The sequence below is a fragment of the Delphinus delphis genome, chromosome 1, assembly GCF_949987515.2.
Source record: "Delphinus delphis chromosome 1, mDelDel1.2, whole genome shotgun sequence".
NCBI classification, from domain to species: domain Eukaryota; kingdom Metazoa; phylum Chordata; class Mammalia; order Artiodactyla; family Delphinidae; genus Delphinus; species Delphinus delphis.
In genome coordinates, this window is record NC_082683.1 from 124,750,739 (window position 1) to 124,766,704 (window position 15,966).

Here is a 15,966-nt window from a genome sequence, read left to right on the forward strand (position 1 = left end):
AAAAGGGATTCCTGTTCGTACCAGGCAGATGAAGAAAGGGTGGGCCCGGGGATTTGTCTAGCATTGCACAGCCACTTTCTGTCAGAGCCGAGGTTAGGACCTAGGTTTTCAACTCTCATCCCAGGCTTCTTCTCTGGAAGAAAATGCCTTAGCAAATCCCTTTGTAAACAATTTGGGGCAGATGATAGCATTTACGGAATTCTAGGATTGCAAGAAAACACAATGATTACCTAGATAAATGTCCTCCTAGAGTGGAGAGGTAGCTCATCCAAGGTTGTGGACAAGTAAGTAGAAAGATTGGAGTAATGAGAGCACAGAGAGAGAACTTGCAGTCAAAAGATCTGGGATTTAGCCCCAGTCTGGCACCCAGTTCTTACTGACTGACATAATAGAAAGTATAAATTATTCAGGTTTGAACCAAGTTGATAATGTCTTTACTGTTATTGTCCTTGGCCTATATGCAAAAACAGCTTCTCTCATAGTTTTTCTCTCCTTTTATTCTACTTGGCACAGACACTTATTGGCTTGCTTTATTATTTTTTTTCCTCGACTTGTGCTGTCTGGCAGTCTTCTGGACTGCTTCTCCCAGCTGCATCTCTCCAACCTCAGCCCTGGTGAGGTGCAACACCCCTACACACCTTTGGTTTTCATCATAGCTGCTAAGTCAGCCCGTCTGTGTTGCTTGCCTCCCTTCCAGCTGTGTTCCACACACCCAACTAAGTCCATTTCCTGGCTGCCATCCTGACCCAGAGCTGCAATTGCTAAAATATTAATGATGCCCATTGTGAAACAACACTGTGAAGCTTGCTGTAAAGTAAAATTGCCAGAGAGGTGCAAACAATGAAATGGAAGAAATAAAGCGAAACCATAATATGAAAGAGGGCCTCAGCATGAAGGCAAAGGAGGACATATCCTTAGCTCTGCCTTCCTCTTCCTAATACCAGGATCTCACTGTGGGAAATGCAGCATCACTGGCTGAGATTCACTATCTTGGCCACCTAGATGGCTTGCATAACAAGGTGGGTGACCCCTGTGGTTTTGCTTGGCTGCCTGCTCTCCTGGGTCCCCTGAGAGAGAAAAGAAGGGAAGGGCAGCATAGACCTGAAAAGAAAAGGCCAACTGTATGGGTAAAGGAAATAGGGGCTCCCTGTGGTTAAAAAGCATTGGTGTGAGGAGGATTTAAAGGCAGAGAAATGTGGTTCCACCCTTTGTCCAATCCTTAATGGAAGCACTTAGCACTTTATAGTTTATGTATTGCATTTCTTAACCATATTCTGTCATAATCGTTATTGTATTCCTGGTGCCATGCATGGTACTTGGCACAATCACAGCGCTAAGCTGTATGTTCTGAATGGATGGACGAATGATCAGAAAGGGGAGTGAAGCGAGAAAAAAGCTGACCCTTAACATTTGCAGCATAGTAAATGTTAATATGTTTATTCCTTTTATGACGAAGAGAGTGAAAAGGGCTGGGGACGGAGACATCACAGGAGGAGGAAAGATAATGCCACCTCTGCAAAAGACACTCCTAAACTACACATAGAAGAGAAGGAGACCCCCCAGGACAGGCCTTCCCATCCAGAATATTGAGACCAATCCAAGTGAGTTTTCCAGAGCTCTCACAGCTACAGGGCGTATGCCAGCCTTTCCAGGTGCCAGTGAGTCAAACCCCTTTTTCAGTTTTCCAAAGCACCCTGACCACACTCCCTTTCCCTCCAGGTTCCTAATTTGAGTTCCATTCTCTGACCTCTCTCTTCTTTCTTGTTTTTGTCTTACTTGAGACAGATTCGCACAGGTTCCTCTGGTTCCGATGCTCATTTTCATTACTGGGTGTGCTAGTAGTCTTCTTCCAATTTAGGAAATTCTTCTAATCCTCAGTCTTTCAGCCCCCAAACTCTTCCACCTCCCCATTTCACCTCACAGTCTCCTCCCTCCTGGAGCACGGAGCTCTGTAGGTGAACTTCTAGGCAACCATGGCTCATGTGGTGGGGGAGAGTGGAAGCATGTCCCCTGAAGGCAGAAGGTCTGTTCTAGGGGAGGACCCTAGGTTTCCTTCAAACAGTCATAGCTGCAGACCTTCCTTCCCCTTCCTCAGTTTCTGCCCCTTCACTCCACTACTGAACCTGTTCACAGACACTGCTCAGCAACAGGCAGCTTATTGGGTAGAAAAAACAGCAGCAAGGCTGTGACAGGTGCTCCAGCAGCCAGGCTTCTTTTTCAGGCTGTGAGCATGCACACAGAATACATGGTGTGCAACAGAGCCGTTGTCACTCATATAAAATCGTTGCTATGGAACTTGTTGAAAGTGAGAAACTGTGGATTTTATTATAAGTGTGATACTAGTCAGAAGGGCCCAGATAGCCGGCATAGCAACTATCAACCAGCTCAGGGAGAAGAAAAGAGAGCGGTAGAAACCATTTAGGAGTCCCAACTGATGTTAACATAAGTGGACATCCTCAGGTCTCCTGGCCCCTTTCCCTTCACCCAGATTGGTAGGTTGCAAATCTAAACATTTTCAAATTCGCAGTTGTAGTCAGTCATCCGGCACATTATGAACTTCCACTGGCGATCCCTGTGGGGAGAGAGTCAGAGAGCTAACGTCAGTGAGAAAAGACACCTTAGGAAAAACCACTGCTAAGAGTAAAGGAGTGAAAAACCTTTGGAGCATTTAGGGTCAACTAATTTCACTTTCCTCTCAGAAGACACATCTATGAAGTCACTAGAAAACCTACAAGTAATCGTCTATGAGGTCAGGAGTCCTGGACACCGCCTCACCTAGTTCAAGTTGCACCTAGGAGGGGACTAGCTAGGTCACTGGCATGTCGAGGTCCTGTTTATCACCAGTGATCAGTTCACCACTGCTCTGTCTCAAAGGGACCTCTTAGACATATAGGTTAACAACGTGTAATAAAAGCATTTATTCAACATTGTCTCCATTTCACGGTAAAGAATCTTCTCTTACCTAGGCCATCCATCTGCTCATTCTTTCTTTTCCTAAATACCTATCATGTGCTAGGCTCCATGCTATACCCTGTGTGTTCCCCTTCAGAAGACACTATCATAGGGAAATGAAGGGAGGGGAAACAACTCTAAAACCCATAAAGTGAAAAAGAAAATGCCTGCCATTCTTGTATAACAAATTGAATTGAGTATTTGTTTAAATGGTCAGGCATGGGTATGAGAGGACATAGAATTGCTCAATTTTGAAATAACATGGTGTGGATACATTTCAAGGAATGTTCTTTGCTAAGGGCTAGCCTAAGTTCTTCGTTCACCCATTTAACAAAAAATTTTGAGATCCTACTCTGCACAGCACTTTTCTGGTCTGATTTTGTTTAACAATGATAACGGTGATGGTATTGACAATTGTAACTACTATTTGCTGAGTCCTCCAATCTATCCAGCATTGCACTAGATGCTTTACATATTTTTTGATTTAATCCTCATGATAAGTCATTGTTAAGGTGAAGAAGCAGACTCAGAGAAATAAGTGACCTTCATTAACATAATTAGGTGACAATTTCAGGTTCCAAGTTTGTTGAACTCAAATCTTCCTCTTTATCTTATATCAGAATGCCTCCATAACTTGATACCCATAATCCCATCGAGGACATGGGCTGTCACATCCTTCGCAAAGTCTTGATGAAGGGCAAAAAGAAAGAGTCATTCCATATACGATCACACAAATGCTTCCCAAGAACAGTGAGGTCATTCAACCTTAGAATATCCTTCTTCCTTTTCAATCTGAAAGGCCTCTTCCCAGATCAGTTTCTCTAAAACACCAACAGTGGTAAGATCTTCATCCATCTGGAAGGTGGGGCTGACTACTCTCAGTCCTGGGAGATAACAGCAGCTATGGTACACGCTGCTCAAACAGCCTAAGGCAGGCTTTATCATTTGAGTCTGCTGCTCCAGCTTGTTTGTTTAGAGTTATTGGGCATAGGGTCCTCCAGTACAGATCTTTAAGAGCCTGGATAACCAACTATTTATTAGTATTTATTCCTGCAGTTGGCAACAGAGGACATGGCTTGTTTTAGATGGAGGTTAGAAAAGTGGTAGCATGCATATTTATCAAATGAATTTTATTACTGTAGACAAGTCTTATTTATCTCTGTGCCAACAGACACAGGTAAATAAGATCTTCAGCCAGGCATTCACGCTACTCTTTTACGAGGCTTTTAATTGATGCTAAGCAAAATGTAGACTACTTGGTTGTAAAAGAATCGAGGTACCCAAATCAGGCTTAGTCGCTGATTTCTTTCCTGGACAGTGGTGCTCAAGCAGGGGCAGTTTTGCTCCCCAGGGTTCGTTGTTGCTGTTGTCACAACTATGGGCGGGGGTTGCTACTGCCAGCTAGTGTGTAGGGGCCAGATGCTGCTGAACATCTAGACTGCACAGGAAAGGCTCCTGCAACAAAGAAGTATCTGGCCCCAGTTGTCGGTAGTGCCCCAGATGAGCAACTCCATTCCAGGAGGAAACCACTACGATTTGCATGTAGAGGAAAAGCTCCTGCCCAGTGAGTCCTGTGCACTGACAATATTTATCCAAGGTAGCGGCCTCAGCCTCTTTTAGCAGAGTGGAAGAAATCGAAGTTGTGGACCTTTAAGCCACTGATTGTTAGTGCCAGTAGCAAAATTACATGGGTATATTCATTTTAAACAAATGCATGACATAGTATCTCAGTTTTCCAAGATTTTGAGTTAAACCACATAACTGAAAATTTCCAAGCCAAGCAGTTGGACATTTTAACTGCCAAAATGTATTTATTTGGTGGAAATTTTGGATGGCATGCTTTCTTTACTGTATTCCTTCCTGCCTTCTTAAGGAGGAAATGCAGAACTAATTTTCATGATGACTTGGAGACATCATTAGGAATATTGAGCTCTCTGCTATAATGTTATCCAGTGCTGCCCGTTGGGGATACACACGCCTGCTAAATGTCACCGGGCTTCCATAGTCTTTGAGTTCTTAGGTCTTTCCTTTTCTTTCTTTCTTTTTCTTAAGTATGTTTTTGTATGTGTCACATCATTCAACTATTTCTTTTCACTGGTGAAGTGAGTCTCATTCTAAGTAATATCTTTATTTTTTAATTTGCCCCTTCTAGAAAATAGTAACTAAGCTAGATAAAAACATATCTAAAATACAAATAATTAATGTGTGAGAACTAAGAAGTTCTGCTATGAGCAAATGTAAGGGTTTTTGTTCGTGGAGCCGGCAACACGTATTGTGTCTTTTCAGAGCTACTTCATGGGTTTTTTTTTCTGTTTTATTTTTCTTTTTTTAAATTAAGGATTGTGTCAGTTGTATTGTATTGTATTGTATTGTATTGTATCAGTTAGGTGTGATATCATTGCACTCAAAAGCATAAATATACACAAAACATAAGTCACACTCAAATTTGTCAATCTATTATTTAATGAGTTAGGTTTTGTCCTATTTGAAAAATATTTATTGCTAACTTTTCAGGAATTCATTTGCTGTGTAAAGTGATGATCACCTGACTAAAAGTAGACAGATCAACCTTTTAACACCTGAATTTATTCATGTCTCTTTATTAGTAGGGAGAAGAATTTTTATTTTCTTCTTCTTGTTTTGTTTTGATGTATTCAATATTTGTGATAAGATTGGGAGCTGATTGTGAGAGCAAACAGATTTAAAAAATTAGTGGCGTTTTCTTTTCCGTTATTTAAATTCTCCTTTTTTATTTCTAAATAAGGTTGGTAAGTTTTGTGTGTTTCTCCCCTCCAGCCCCCTCTCCTTCTTTTCTCTCTCTCTTCCCACAACCCAAAGTGGGGACCATATGGAGAAATGGCATTGGAGAGGGTTCATTTTGACAGTGGGTACTCTTTCAATCATTTTTGTACTCTCTTCCTAATGTTTGGTAAGGAAAAATGCTCTTTGAAATTGAATACAGGGAAAAGCTTAGAACATCATGGAATACCAAGTTGGGAATTTCCTGCTCTGAGCAAGTTGGAACACAACCTCATCTGCTGCTGCTGAAATGGGTTCAATTCTCATTGCTTTCCACTGTCCCATCAATCTCTCAGTTAATCTTAGACCAAGTAAGAAACTCAAATAGGGAAAACCCCAGATCCAGGTTCCTACAGGCATGATTCTTGTGTGGAGCTAATTCCTGACCTCGCTAACCCTAGCCCATGGTGAAGGCTCACCTTTCCACTGGAGAGAAAGTGGTTGTTGCTCCTCGTATATAGTAATCATAATTGTAGGAAATCATGTCCATTTCCTCACCATAGTGGCCTGGATATTCTGTTGTCAGCCTATGTGGGAAGAACAAAAGGTTAGAGGGAAAAGATAAAACTATTATTGCTGGAGGCAAACAGGAGCAAACAAGAGACATACTATAAAGGAGAGATGGAGTTTGAACATTATGGGAGACCCAAACCAGAGTTGGGTGGCCTCCACCAAGCTATTCCAGGCTGCCAAATGATGGACAGCTTCCTTGCACTTCTCATATTCCTTCTTGCCGTTAAACTATACACTGAAAAAGATGTAGATAACTCCTCAGGTCTCGAGGAAATATTGATTAATATCAATATTAATCCATTCCATTCAAGTCCACTAGAACCATGTTTTCAAACTGTGGATTGTGACTTAGTTGCAGATCATGAAATCAATTTAATTGGTTAGTACCAGATGAACTTTAAAAAAAGAAGAAATAGAATAGAAAATATCAGAGACTGCATTGTACACACTAAAGATAAGTTCTTGGGTGTGTGTGTAAAAACTTTGTTTCAAGTATATATGCATGTTTGTATTTATATGATGTTTGTATTGTGTAATAGTTTAATATGCATTTTTTATTGTGAGTCATGATCTAAAAGGTGTTTGAAAAATATTAAAGTAAAAGGTAAGCTGTACAAGGGTGCTCTTTACCTAGTCTGCCATTGTTTCTTTGGCGCCTAAAACAGTTCCTGGTACCTAGTAAGTATTTGCTGAATAAATAAATAGCCTTGGGAGAGTCATTTAATCTCAGTTTCCTGGTCTATAGAAGAATGAAAGCTACCTTATAGGTTTGTCATTGGCAGTAATACAAATATGTGTGACACGTGGTAGGAGTTGAATTATTAGAAGAAATTTTGTTTCTTCTTCCTCCTTCTCCTTTCCTTCTTTCTCCAAAATTACGTCAATCCTGGGCCTCTCTCTGAAGAGGTTCGTTGTGGTCCACCCTGGAATAAATCTTGAATTTCCTGGTTCTTATAAGGCTAAACCACTGGGGCTCTTCAAGACCAAAATAGTCCTTTCAGTATGATACAGGTTCCCCAAAGTCTTCATCTGCATCCCCAAGGCTGCTTGGGAAACAAATAGTGAGTGTTAGTAATTTAATGTGATTTGGGGCCATTGTATGTTGATGATAGAAACATCTCTCCCTGTGTAGTCATAATACTGCAAGATTGTCATGAAATCTTAAAAAGATTGATTTATAAACTGGAAGGTCTCCCAAGAGAATCTCAGTGCTTAGATGCAACAAGATCAATGGTTAGCTCAGGGTAACCTGGGTTAGCCAGAGCCCTAAAAATTCACTGTCTTTGTTCATAACCATCCCTTTTCCCACATTATGCAGTTGTCCTTGTTCTCTGATTTTTCTCTTCTTAAGACATAAGTATGCTCTATCAGGATGCCAGACCCAACATGTTCATGAAAGGAAATAAGGCTAATGCAGAAGTCTATTTTGTGCTTCTAAAGAGACCCAGAACAGGGGCTTTATCTTTCTAATGAAAATGTTAAATGACTCATAAGTGGACCTAATAGGTTGTCATTTGGATTCCATTGGTTTATGATCCCTGAGGATCCTAACAAGTGCTAGATTCAAGTTTACCCAAAGAAAGAGGGATTGGTTGAGAATGTGGATAATGCAAATTAGGATTAAAAGAGATGGAGTAGGAGGTGTTTTTCTTGCATCAGGAAGCACAAAGTATTTTCCAGAACTTTTAGAGCATTCTTTAGATACAGTGTATAAAAGTTAATTGCCAAACATTTTAATACCTGCTGAGGCAAAGTCTACATAAGGTAATACTGCATTAGGCTAAATCCAATTGCCAAAACTATTGGAAATAATTAGGCTAGACTTCTATTTAAGTCTTTACTGATCTACCTTCAGATGATTTGGATAGTTGAATACATTTGGAATAAGTGGGAAAGAGACTTGCATTTTAAAAAAATCATGACATTTTAAGCTTCAAAGGGGGACAAAAGTCATCCAACGCTTTCTTCAACGAGCATTCCCTATTGCTTCATTTTTGGAGGTGATCAGACCAAAGGGCCTGCTGTTCAACTGGGAGATTTCTCTGTGGGGGACTGCTGTTCAGTGAATTTCTAGAATGCCCTGGAGAAGGTATTATGCATGCTTATTTGTGTATTTCCATCTTGATCCCAGGCAAGTTTTTGTTTTTGCCTTATTTCTGGGGTTTGGTGTTGTTTTGTTTTTGTTATAAAATCATGAGATAAAGTTTAGACTATCTTACAGAATCCTAGATTAAAGAGGCTAGGGAAGGAGTTTGGATATTGATAGAAATTATCCCTACTTTATGAAACTGAAAATACAGAGAGAGAAAGGCCCCTTTCCTCCCCTTTGGGAGGAAAGTGAAACTCCCAAACACCATTCATAGAGGGAGCTGCTGTTTCAATACGGTCCAGGATTCTGAATTTTAGAACCAGATAGATGTGTCTCCGTTTAGTTCGTGATGACATCATGCACACACAAAATATTCTAATAAGTGAAAGCCCTAGTAATGGCTCCTCAGAGGAAAAAAAGAATTTAAACTTTCAGAACTAGGTATTGGGACAAGGGCATAGGGACTTGTCAGGAAATTAAGAGACTACAGGGAAGCAGAAGATCAGCGTTTCATAAGCTATGGCAATGAGCTTCCAGAGGGAGAGAGGGGGAGAGTTCAGTGTGGTTGCAGATTCCTTGTGAATTACCAGGTCACTTCAGGCAGCTTTTTGGCAAAGCACACTTCATACTGAGCATTGCCATACATTCCTAGGCCAATTACAACAATCAAACAAGCCTTCAGCTTGGAAAGATGAAGGGAAAGTTCAGTCAGAAAGGTGTCTTTATTCAATTTACTGAAATGAGTCACTTACTGAAGGTCTTCTATCAGGAGCCTTACATATCCCTTTACAAAGAAGTACATATGTGTGTGTATGTGTTCCTCCTATCACTTTTAGATGAGTGACTATTGGGGTACAATTCCTCGCTTTACATTACTTTTTATGCCCTATGCAGGCAAGATGAGAGAGACAGAAAGTTGTTCCAAAGCTAAGTGAGAACTTGATAACATAGAACCACTTGTACAGCTTCTTGTATTAGATAAGGTTGAAGGAGATGGAAAGAAATTAGTTATGAACTGAAGAGAGCCCATACAAATGGAAGGGATTTTTAAGACTGATATAGGATTTTCTCGTCTAAGGTTATTAAAGCTCTGAAATTATCAGTAGATCCAACTAGAATCAATAAATGATTTCTCTCCAATACGTTACCACTAACTGAACTGCAGCTGATAGATGGCATTCTCCTTTGCTGTGAGAATAGGACATATCACAGAGCTTACTCAGATATATGTTATCACATTCATTTTAAAAAGGGGAGTAGAGATAGAATTTAGTTAGATAAAGAGGACAATTTTACTTTTTGTCGGAGGTTTGCTTAAGAAATTATGCGGTTTTTAATAGTTAAAGGGTTTTGACTCTATTCTTTAACAGAAAGTGACTCAGTATAAGATTTTAACAAACTTCACCTTTATTATTGATTACTGAGACTTGAACATAAAGTCAGACTTCATAGCACTAGCATCTATCTGTTACATGTCTGACCTGCTGGTAGGTAGGACAGCTGGATTATTTGGGGTCATCCTAGAGGCTCCACTTTCAGGCCATGCATCCCACTGGAGTGCACATGAACAAATGGGGCCATGTCTCATGACCCAAAGTCAGCTGGTGTCACATCCTCAACCTTATCCCACTTTGTGAAATGCCAGAGAGGCACACACTACAGACTTCTACTGTAAAAACTGGAAGAAAACTCAGCACTTACAAGTTAACAAACCAGAAGGGGGTACCTGAGGAAGCCATACTTCAGCATTTTTAAAGACAAGAGGAAACAATGTTTTCCATCCCATTGTTAAGAGCTCAGCCCATGCTCAAACAACATTTCAGAGAAGCTTCTGCTGGTCAGTCCAATCTCTAGTTCTGTTTTGCTCCTATTTTCTCCACTTCCTAATTAACACCTCATTTAAAATATCACATTCTAATGTTCTATTACTTGTTAGCACCACATATTTAGCATCTGATTAGAAACAGAATACTGTATAGCATCTTGTTTCACGATGATGATCAATACAGTGAACTCTTTGAGGGGTCATTGGTACATGGAAGTCATATACACCTTTATGATCGAGTTCAGCAGTGGGCATGGAGGAGAAATTCAACATTTATAGACTTGATGTATTGAAGTTGGCCTACATTCTGCATCCAGCCAAAAAGAGGATGCCCCTTTCTGACAGGAAAATCATTGAGAAATGTCTTAAATAAACAGAATCTGTTTGTGATCAATCCTCTTGCATAATAAATGCTTTTCTAGGTAAGCTACAAGAAATGAGAAAACTTTAGTTTAGGCTAATTTGCCAGTGGTCTGGCACCCCCAATAGGTGCTGTACCAGAACCTGTTTGAATTACTTTTGCAGAAATGCGAAAAGTAAAACCCAATTGCACTTATGCATAAAGGAAAGCAACCTCAAGGGAACAGTCACCCTGGCTTCTACTGCAAAGAGCTGGGGAAAGTGGTCAAGTGAGACTAAATGACTCTGTAGTCACCAAAGTGCCCTTCTCTGCAGAGAGACCCTGAACTCTGGGGGTATGAGAAAGAATGCAGTATGTTCATGTCTGTCCACTTGTGGCGGATTTTGGAGATCTATATATCAAACAGTTCAAGTATGTATCGCAACATGGGGAACACAGTTCCAGAGATATCTGTGACTTAAATTAGAAGAGGAAAGTCCCTAAGTATTTTCCAAATTATTCTCTTAGAACTGAATTTCCAGCTCGCTGTCCAAGCTCAGAGCTGGTCAGCAAACACATTTGTTTTGATTCATGCTGGCTTTCTCTGGCCAACTTACATCATGGTTGCCATGGTCCTGCAGTCAGTGGGGGCAACCCCATCTGCAACATCTCCCCTTCAGCAAAAATAACCACTTTCTTCTCTGTTTTCACTACTGGGTGCCTACTGTATTGTTACCTAATACTTCACCTGTCCAGGTCTTATTTCCTTATCAACACTCAGAGAGCTCAGTTCTCTGCAAAGAACATGGGATTGGGAAGCAGATAGACCTGTTGGAATTGAGTTCAGTACTTTGAACAAGTCGCAATTTCTGCACCTCAATTCTCTGATCTGTGTCATAGTATCATGAGTCGCATGCATAAGAAATAAACAAGGCACTAGCCTCATCCACCAGAGGGCAGCCAGCAGAAGCAAGGAGAATTACATTCCTGCAGCCTGTGGAAGGAAAACCACATTCACAAAAGATACACAAAGCAAAAAGGCAGAGGACTATGTATCAGAGGAAGGAACAAGATAAAACCCCAGAAAAACAACTAAATGAAGTGGAGACAAGCAACCTTCCAGAAAAAAATTCAGAATAATGATAGTGAAGATTATCCAGGACCTCGGAAAAAGAATGGAGGCAAAGATCGAGAAGATGCAAGGTGTGTTTAAAAAAGACCTAGAAGGATTAAAGAACAAACACCTACAAAGAATTAAAGACCAAACAAGCAGAGATGAACAATCCAATAACTGAAATGAAAAATACACTATAATGAATCAATAGCAGAATAACTGAGGCAAAAGAACATATAAGTGACCGGGAAAATAGAATGGTGGAATTCACTGCCATGAAACAGAAAAAAGAAAAAAGAATGAAAAGAAATGAAGACAGAATAAGAGACCTCTGGGACAACATTAAACACACCAACATTTGCATTATAGGGGTCCCAGAAAGACAAGAAAGAGAGAAAGGACCTGAGGAAATATTTGAAGGGATTATAGTCAAAAACTTCCCTAACAGGAGAAAAGAAATAGCCACCCAAGTCCAGGTAGTGCAGAGAGTCCCAGGCAGGATAAACCCAAGCAGAAACATGCCAAGACACATGGTAATCAAATTGACAAAAATTAAAGACAAAGAAAAATTATTGAAAGCAACAAGGGAAAAACGACAAATAACATACAAGGGAACTCCCATAAGGTTAATAGCTGATTTTTCAGCAGAAACTCTACAAGCCAGAAGGGAGTGCCACGATATATTTAAAGTGATGAAAAGGAAGAACCTACAACCAAGATTACTCTACTTGGCAAGGATCACATTCAGATTCAGCAGAGAAATCAAAAGCATTAAAGGCAAGCAAAAGCTACGAGAATTCAGCACCACCAAACCAGCTCTACAACAAATGATAAAGGAACTTCTCTAAGTGGGAAACAAGGAGAAGAAAAGGACCTACAAAAACAAACCCATAACAATTAAGAAAATGGTAATAGGCATATACATATCGATAATTACCTTAAACGTGAATGGATTAACTGCTCCAACCAAAAGACACAGGCTCACTGAATGGATACAAAAACAAGACCCATATATATGCTATCTACAAGAGTCCCACTTCAGACCTAGGGACACATACAGACTGAAAGTGAGGGGATGGAAAAGATATTGCATACAAATGGAAATCAAAAGAAAGCTGGAGTAGCAATACTCATATCAGATAAAATAGACTTTAAAGTAAAGAATGTCACAAGAGACAAGGAAGGACACTACAGAATGACCAAGGGATCAATCCAAGAAGATATAACGATTATAAATATATATGCACCCAACATAGGCACACCTCAATACATAAGGCAACTGCTAACAGCTATAAAAGAGGAAATCAACAGTAATACAGTAATAGTGGGGGACTTTAACACCTCACTTACACCAATGGACAGATCATCCAGACAGAAAATTAATAAGGAAACACAAGCTTTAAACAACACAATAGACCAGATAGATTTAATTGATATTTATAGGACATTCCATCCAAAAACAGCAGATTACACTTTCTTCTCAAGTGCAAATGGAACATTCTCCAGGATAGATCACATCTTGGGTCACAAATCAAGCTTCGGTAAATTAATTGAAATCATATCAAGCATCTTTTCCGACCAGCACACTATGAGATTAGATACAAATTACAGGGGGAAAAAAGGAAAAACCCCACAAACACATAGAGGCTAAACAATACGTTACTAAATGACCAAGAGATCACTGAATAAATCAAAAAGGAAATTAAAAAATACCTAGAGACAAATGACAACAAAAACACGATGATCCAAAACCTATGGGATGCAGCAAAAGCAGTTCTAAGAGGGAAGTTTATAGCAATACCATCCTACCTCAAGAAACAAGAAAAATCTCAAATAAAAAGCCTACTCTTATACCTAATAGAACTAGAGGTAGAAGAACAAACAAAACCCAAAGTTAGTAGAAAGAAAGAAATCATAAAGATCAGAGCAAAAATAAATGAAACAGAAACAAAGAAAACAGTAGAAAAGATCAAGAAAACTAAAAACTGGTTCTTTGAAAAGATAAAGAAAATTGATAAACCTTTAGCCAGACTCATCAAGAAAAAGAGGGAGAGGACTCAAATCAATAAAATCAGAAATGAAAAAGGAGAAGTTACAGCAGACACCGCAGAAATACAAAGCATCCTAAGAGACTACTACAAGCAGCGGTATGACAATAAAATGGCCAAGAGGCACATGACAAGCTGCTCAACATCACTAATTATTAGAGAAATGCAAATCAAAACTACAATGAGGTATCACCTCACACCAGTTATAATGGGCATCTTCAGAAAATCTACAATCAACAAATGCTGGAGAAGGTGTGGAGAAAAGGGAACCCTCTTTCACTGTTGGTGGGAATGTAAATTGATACAGCCACTATGGAGAACAGTATGGAGGTTCCTTAAAAAAATAAAAATAGATTTACCATATGACTCAGCAGTCCCACTACTGGGCATATACCCAGTGAAAACCATAATTCAAAAAGACACATGCACCCTACTGTTCATTGCAGCTCTATTTACAATAGCTAGGTCATGAAAGCAACTTAAATCCCCATCTACAGATGAATGGATAAAGAAGATGTGGTACATATATACAATGGAATATTAGCCATAAACAGGAACAAAATTGGGTCATTTGCAGACGTGGATGGACCTATAGACTGTCATAAAGAGTGAAATAAGTCAGAAAGAGAAAAACAAATATCGTATATTAACGCATATATGTGGAACCTAGAAAATGATACAGATGAACCAGTTAGCAGGGTGTAAATAGAGACACAGATATAGAGAACAAATGTATGGACACCAAGGCGGAAAGCGGGGGTGGTGGTGGTGGTGGGATGAATTGGGAGATTGGGATTGACATATATACACTAATATTTATAAAACAGATAACTAATAAAAGCCTGCTGTATTAAAAAATAAAATATAATTCAAAGAAAAAGTCAATGTGTTAACATGATAAGTGCTCAATAAATAAAAATCATCATTATCATCATCATCGTGATCAACAGGAACTGAATCAAAGTCTATGAGTTGTACTTATTTTATATTCATTTATATTCAGTCTGATTAAATGAATTCATGAATAGAAGAATGAATGATTATTTCTAGAAAACAGTAAAGGAGAGCAGACTAGAGAGAACAAAATGACAAATTTGGTCTCAAATTGCGAGGTTCACTTTGTTCTAAAATAACAAGTAGGGCCTGGCCTTCGTTACCCAATACTTACTAGACAACCAGCGACATCTCTGAAATTTCTGCTCTTGAAGTTTGTGCATAAGAAAGGAGGCAGCACTGAGATGCATGCAGCAAACACATTTCTGTATTATAAATATGGCACAGTAATTACGATGGCCACCCCAGCTGAAGAAAGGTATGACTGATTTTGCTCGAGCTCAGAGGCGCCATTGTCTCCCGAATGAGTGCTTTGTCCATCATGCAATGCCAGGCAATGGTTGGTGCAGGGCACCAAAGCATCTAAACTCAATGCAAGCTGCTTTAAATGTTAACATTCAGTCCTATTTCTCAAAGTGTGTGTGTCTCCATCTCTATAATAACAGCTTCCCACCTGCTCAGAAGAACCAGTGTAGAAGCTGCCCTTCCCACCAGACCTCTGGGAACAGTGCCGCAGCAGGCATTTGAGCTGGGGTAGGGGTGACAGACGCCACAGTGGAGGTGCCTATGAGGTCATTCTTGTCCCTGCCACGATTTCATGGGGAACAGTCATGCAGACACTATCCATCTTGTATTAAAATCTGAACAATGAGAGTAGGAGTTAAAGATTAGCTTTGATGGAGTGCTTTGGGGTAGACAGAGGAGAATATTATGATGAACTGATTTTCTTGTTGTTGTTAGCTAGAGCTATCTAGGAATTAAGAAGAAAAATTCTGTGGCTATGACTTGAGCAGGGGAGAGGGGGACTAGGCAGCGGAAAATAGAATGCAACATCTGAGAGTCATAGAAGCTCAAGGCTGAAGGAAAACTAACGGGTTATCTGTGTTAATTCTGAAGAAGGCCATTATTTTTTTGGTCAAAACATATTATCCAGTGAACCTGATGTAAGGTCACGAATCTGGAGAAGAACCATTTAGGAAAGGAAACACATGCTCAATTCAAAACTGTCGGTTCCTGGGACATATTCTCCACATGGACAGCCTTAGCATGCTGATGGGGGACAGCCGCTGGAGCTGTTTGGAGACTGAGGAATTATTTCAAACAGTCTGTGAAAGGTTGTGGCTTCCTCAGTGACGTGTTTGTGGTTTGCAGATGAATGGACTAAGAATTAATTCTCACATATAAATAAATATGCGTAACGTTTACATATGTATCCAATCCCAGTGGGGACCG

The 15,966-nt window shown here is 39.8% G+C and overlaps 1 protein-coding gene across 1 annotated transcript in view; it reads right to left on the reverse strand.

The window, feature by feature from the left end:
• Window positions 1-1,418: 1,418 nt before the first annotated feature.
• Window positions 1,419-15,966, reverse strand: part of DPT (dermatopontin) — a 40,496-nt gene continuing 25,948 nt past the window's right edge. The window contains exons 3-4 of the mRNA XM_060033625.1: window positions 6,171-6,278; window positions 1,419-2,572 (exon numbers count right to left, since the gene is read on the reverse strand). Of these exons, the coding sequence (XP_059889608.1) occupies window positions 2,506-2,572; window positions 6,171-6,278 (175 nt within the window). The 3' untranslated portion in view covers window positions 1,419-2,505. The remainder of the gene's footprint in view (window positions 2,573-6,170; window positions 6,279-15,966) is intronic.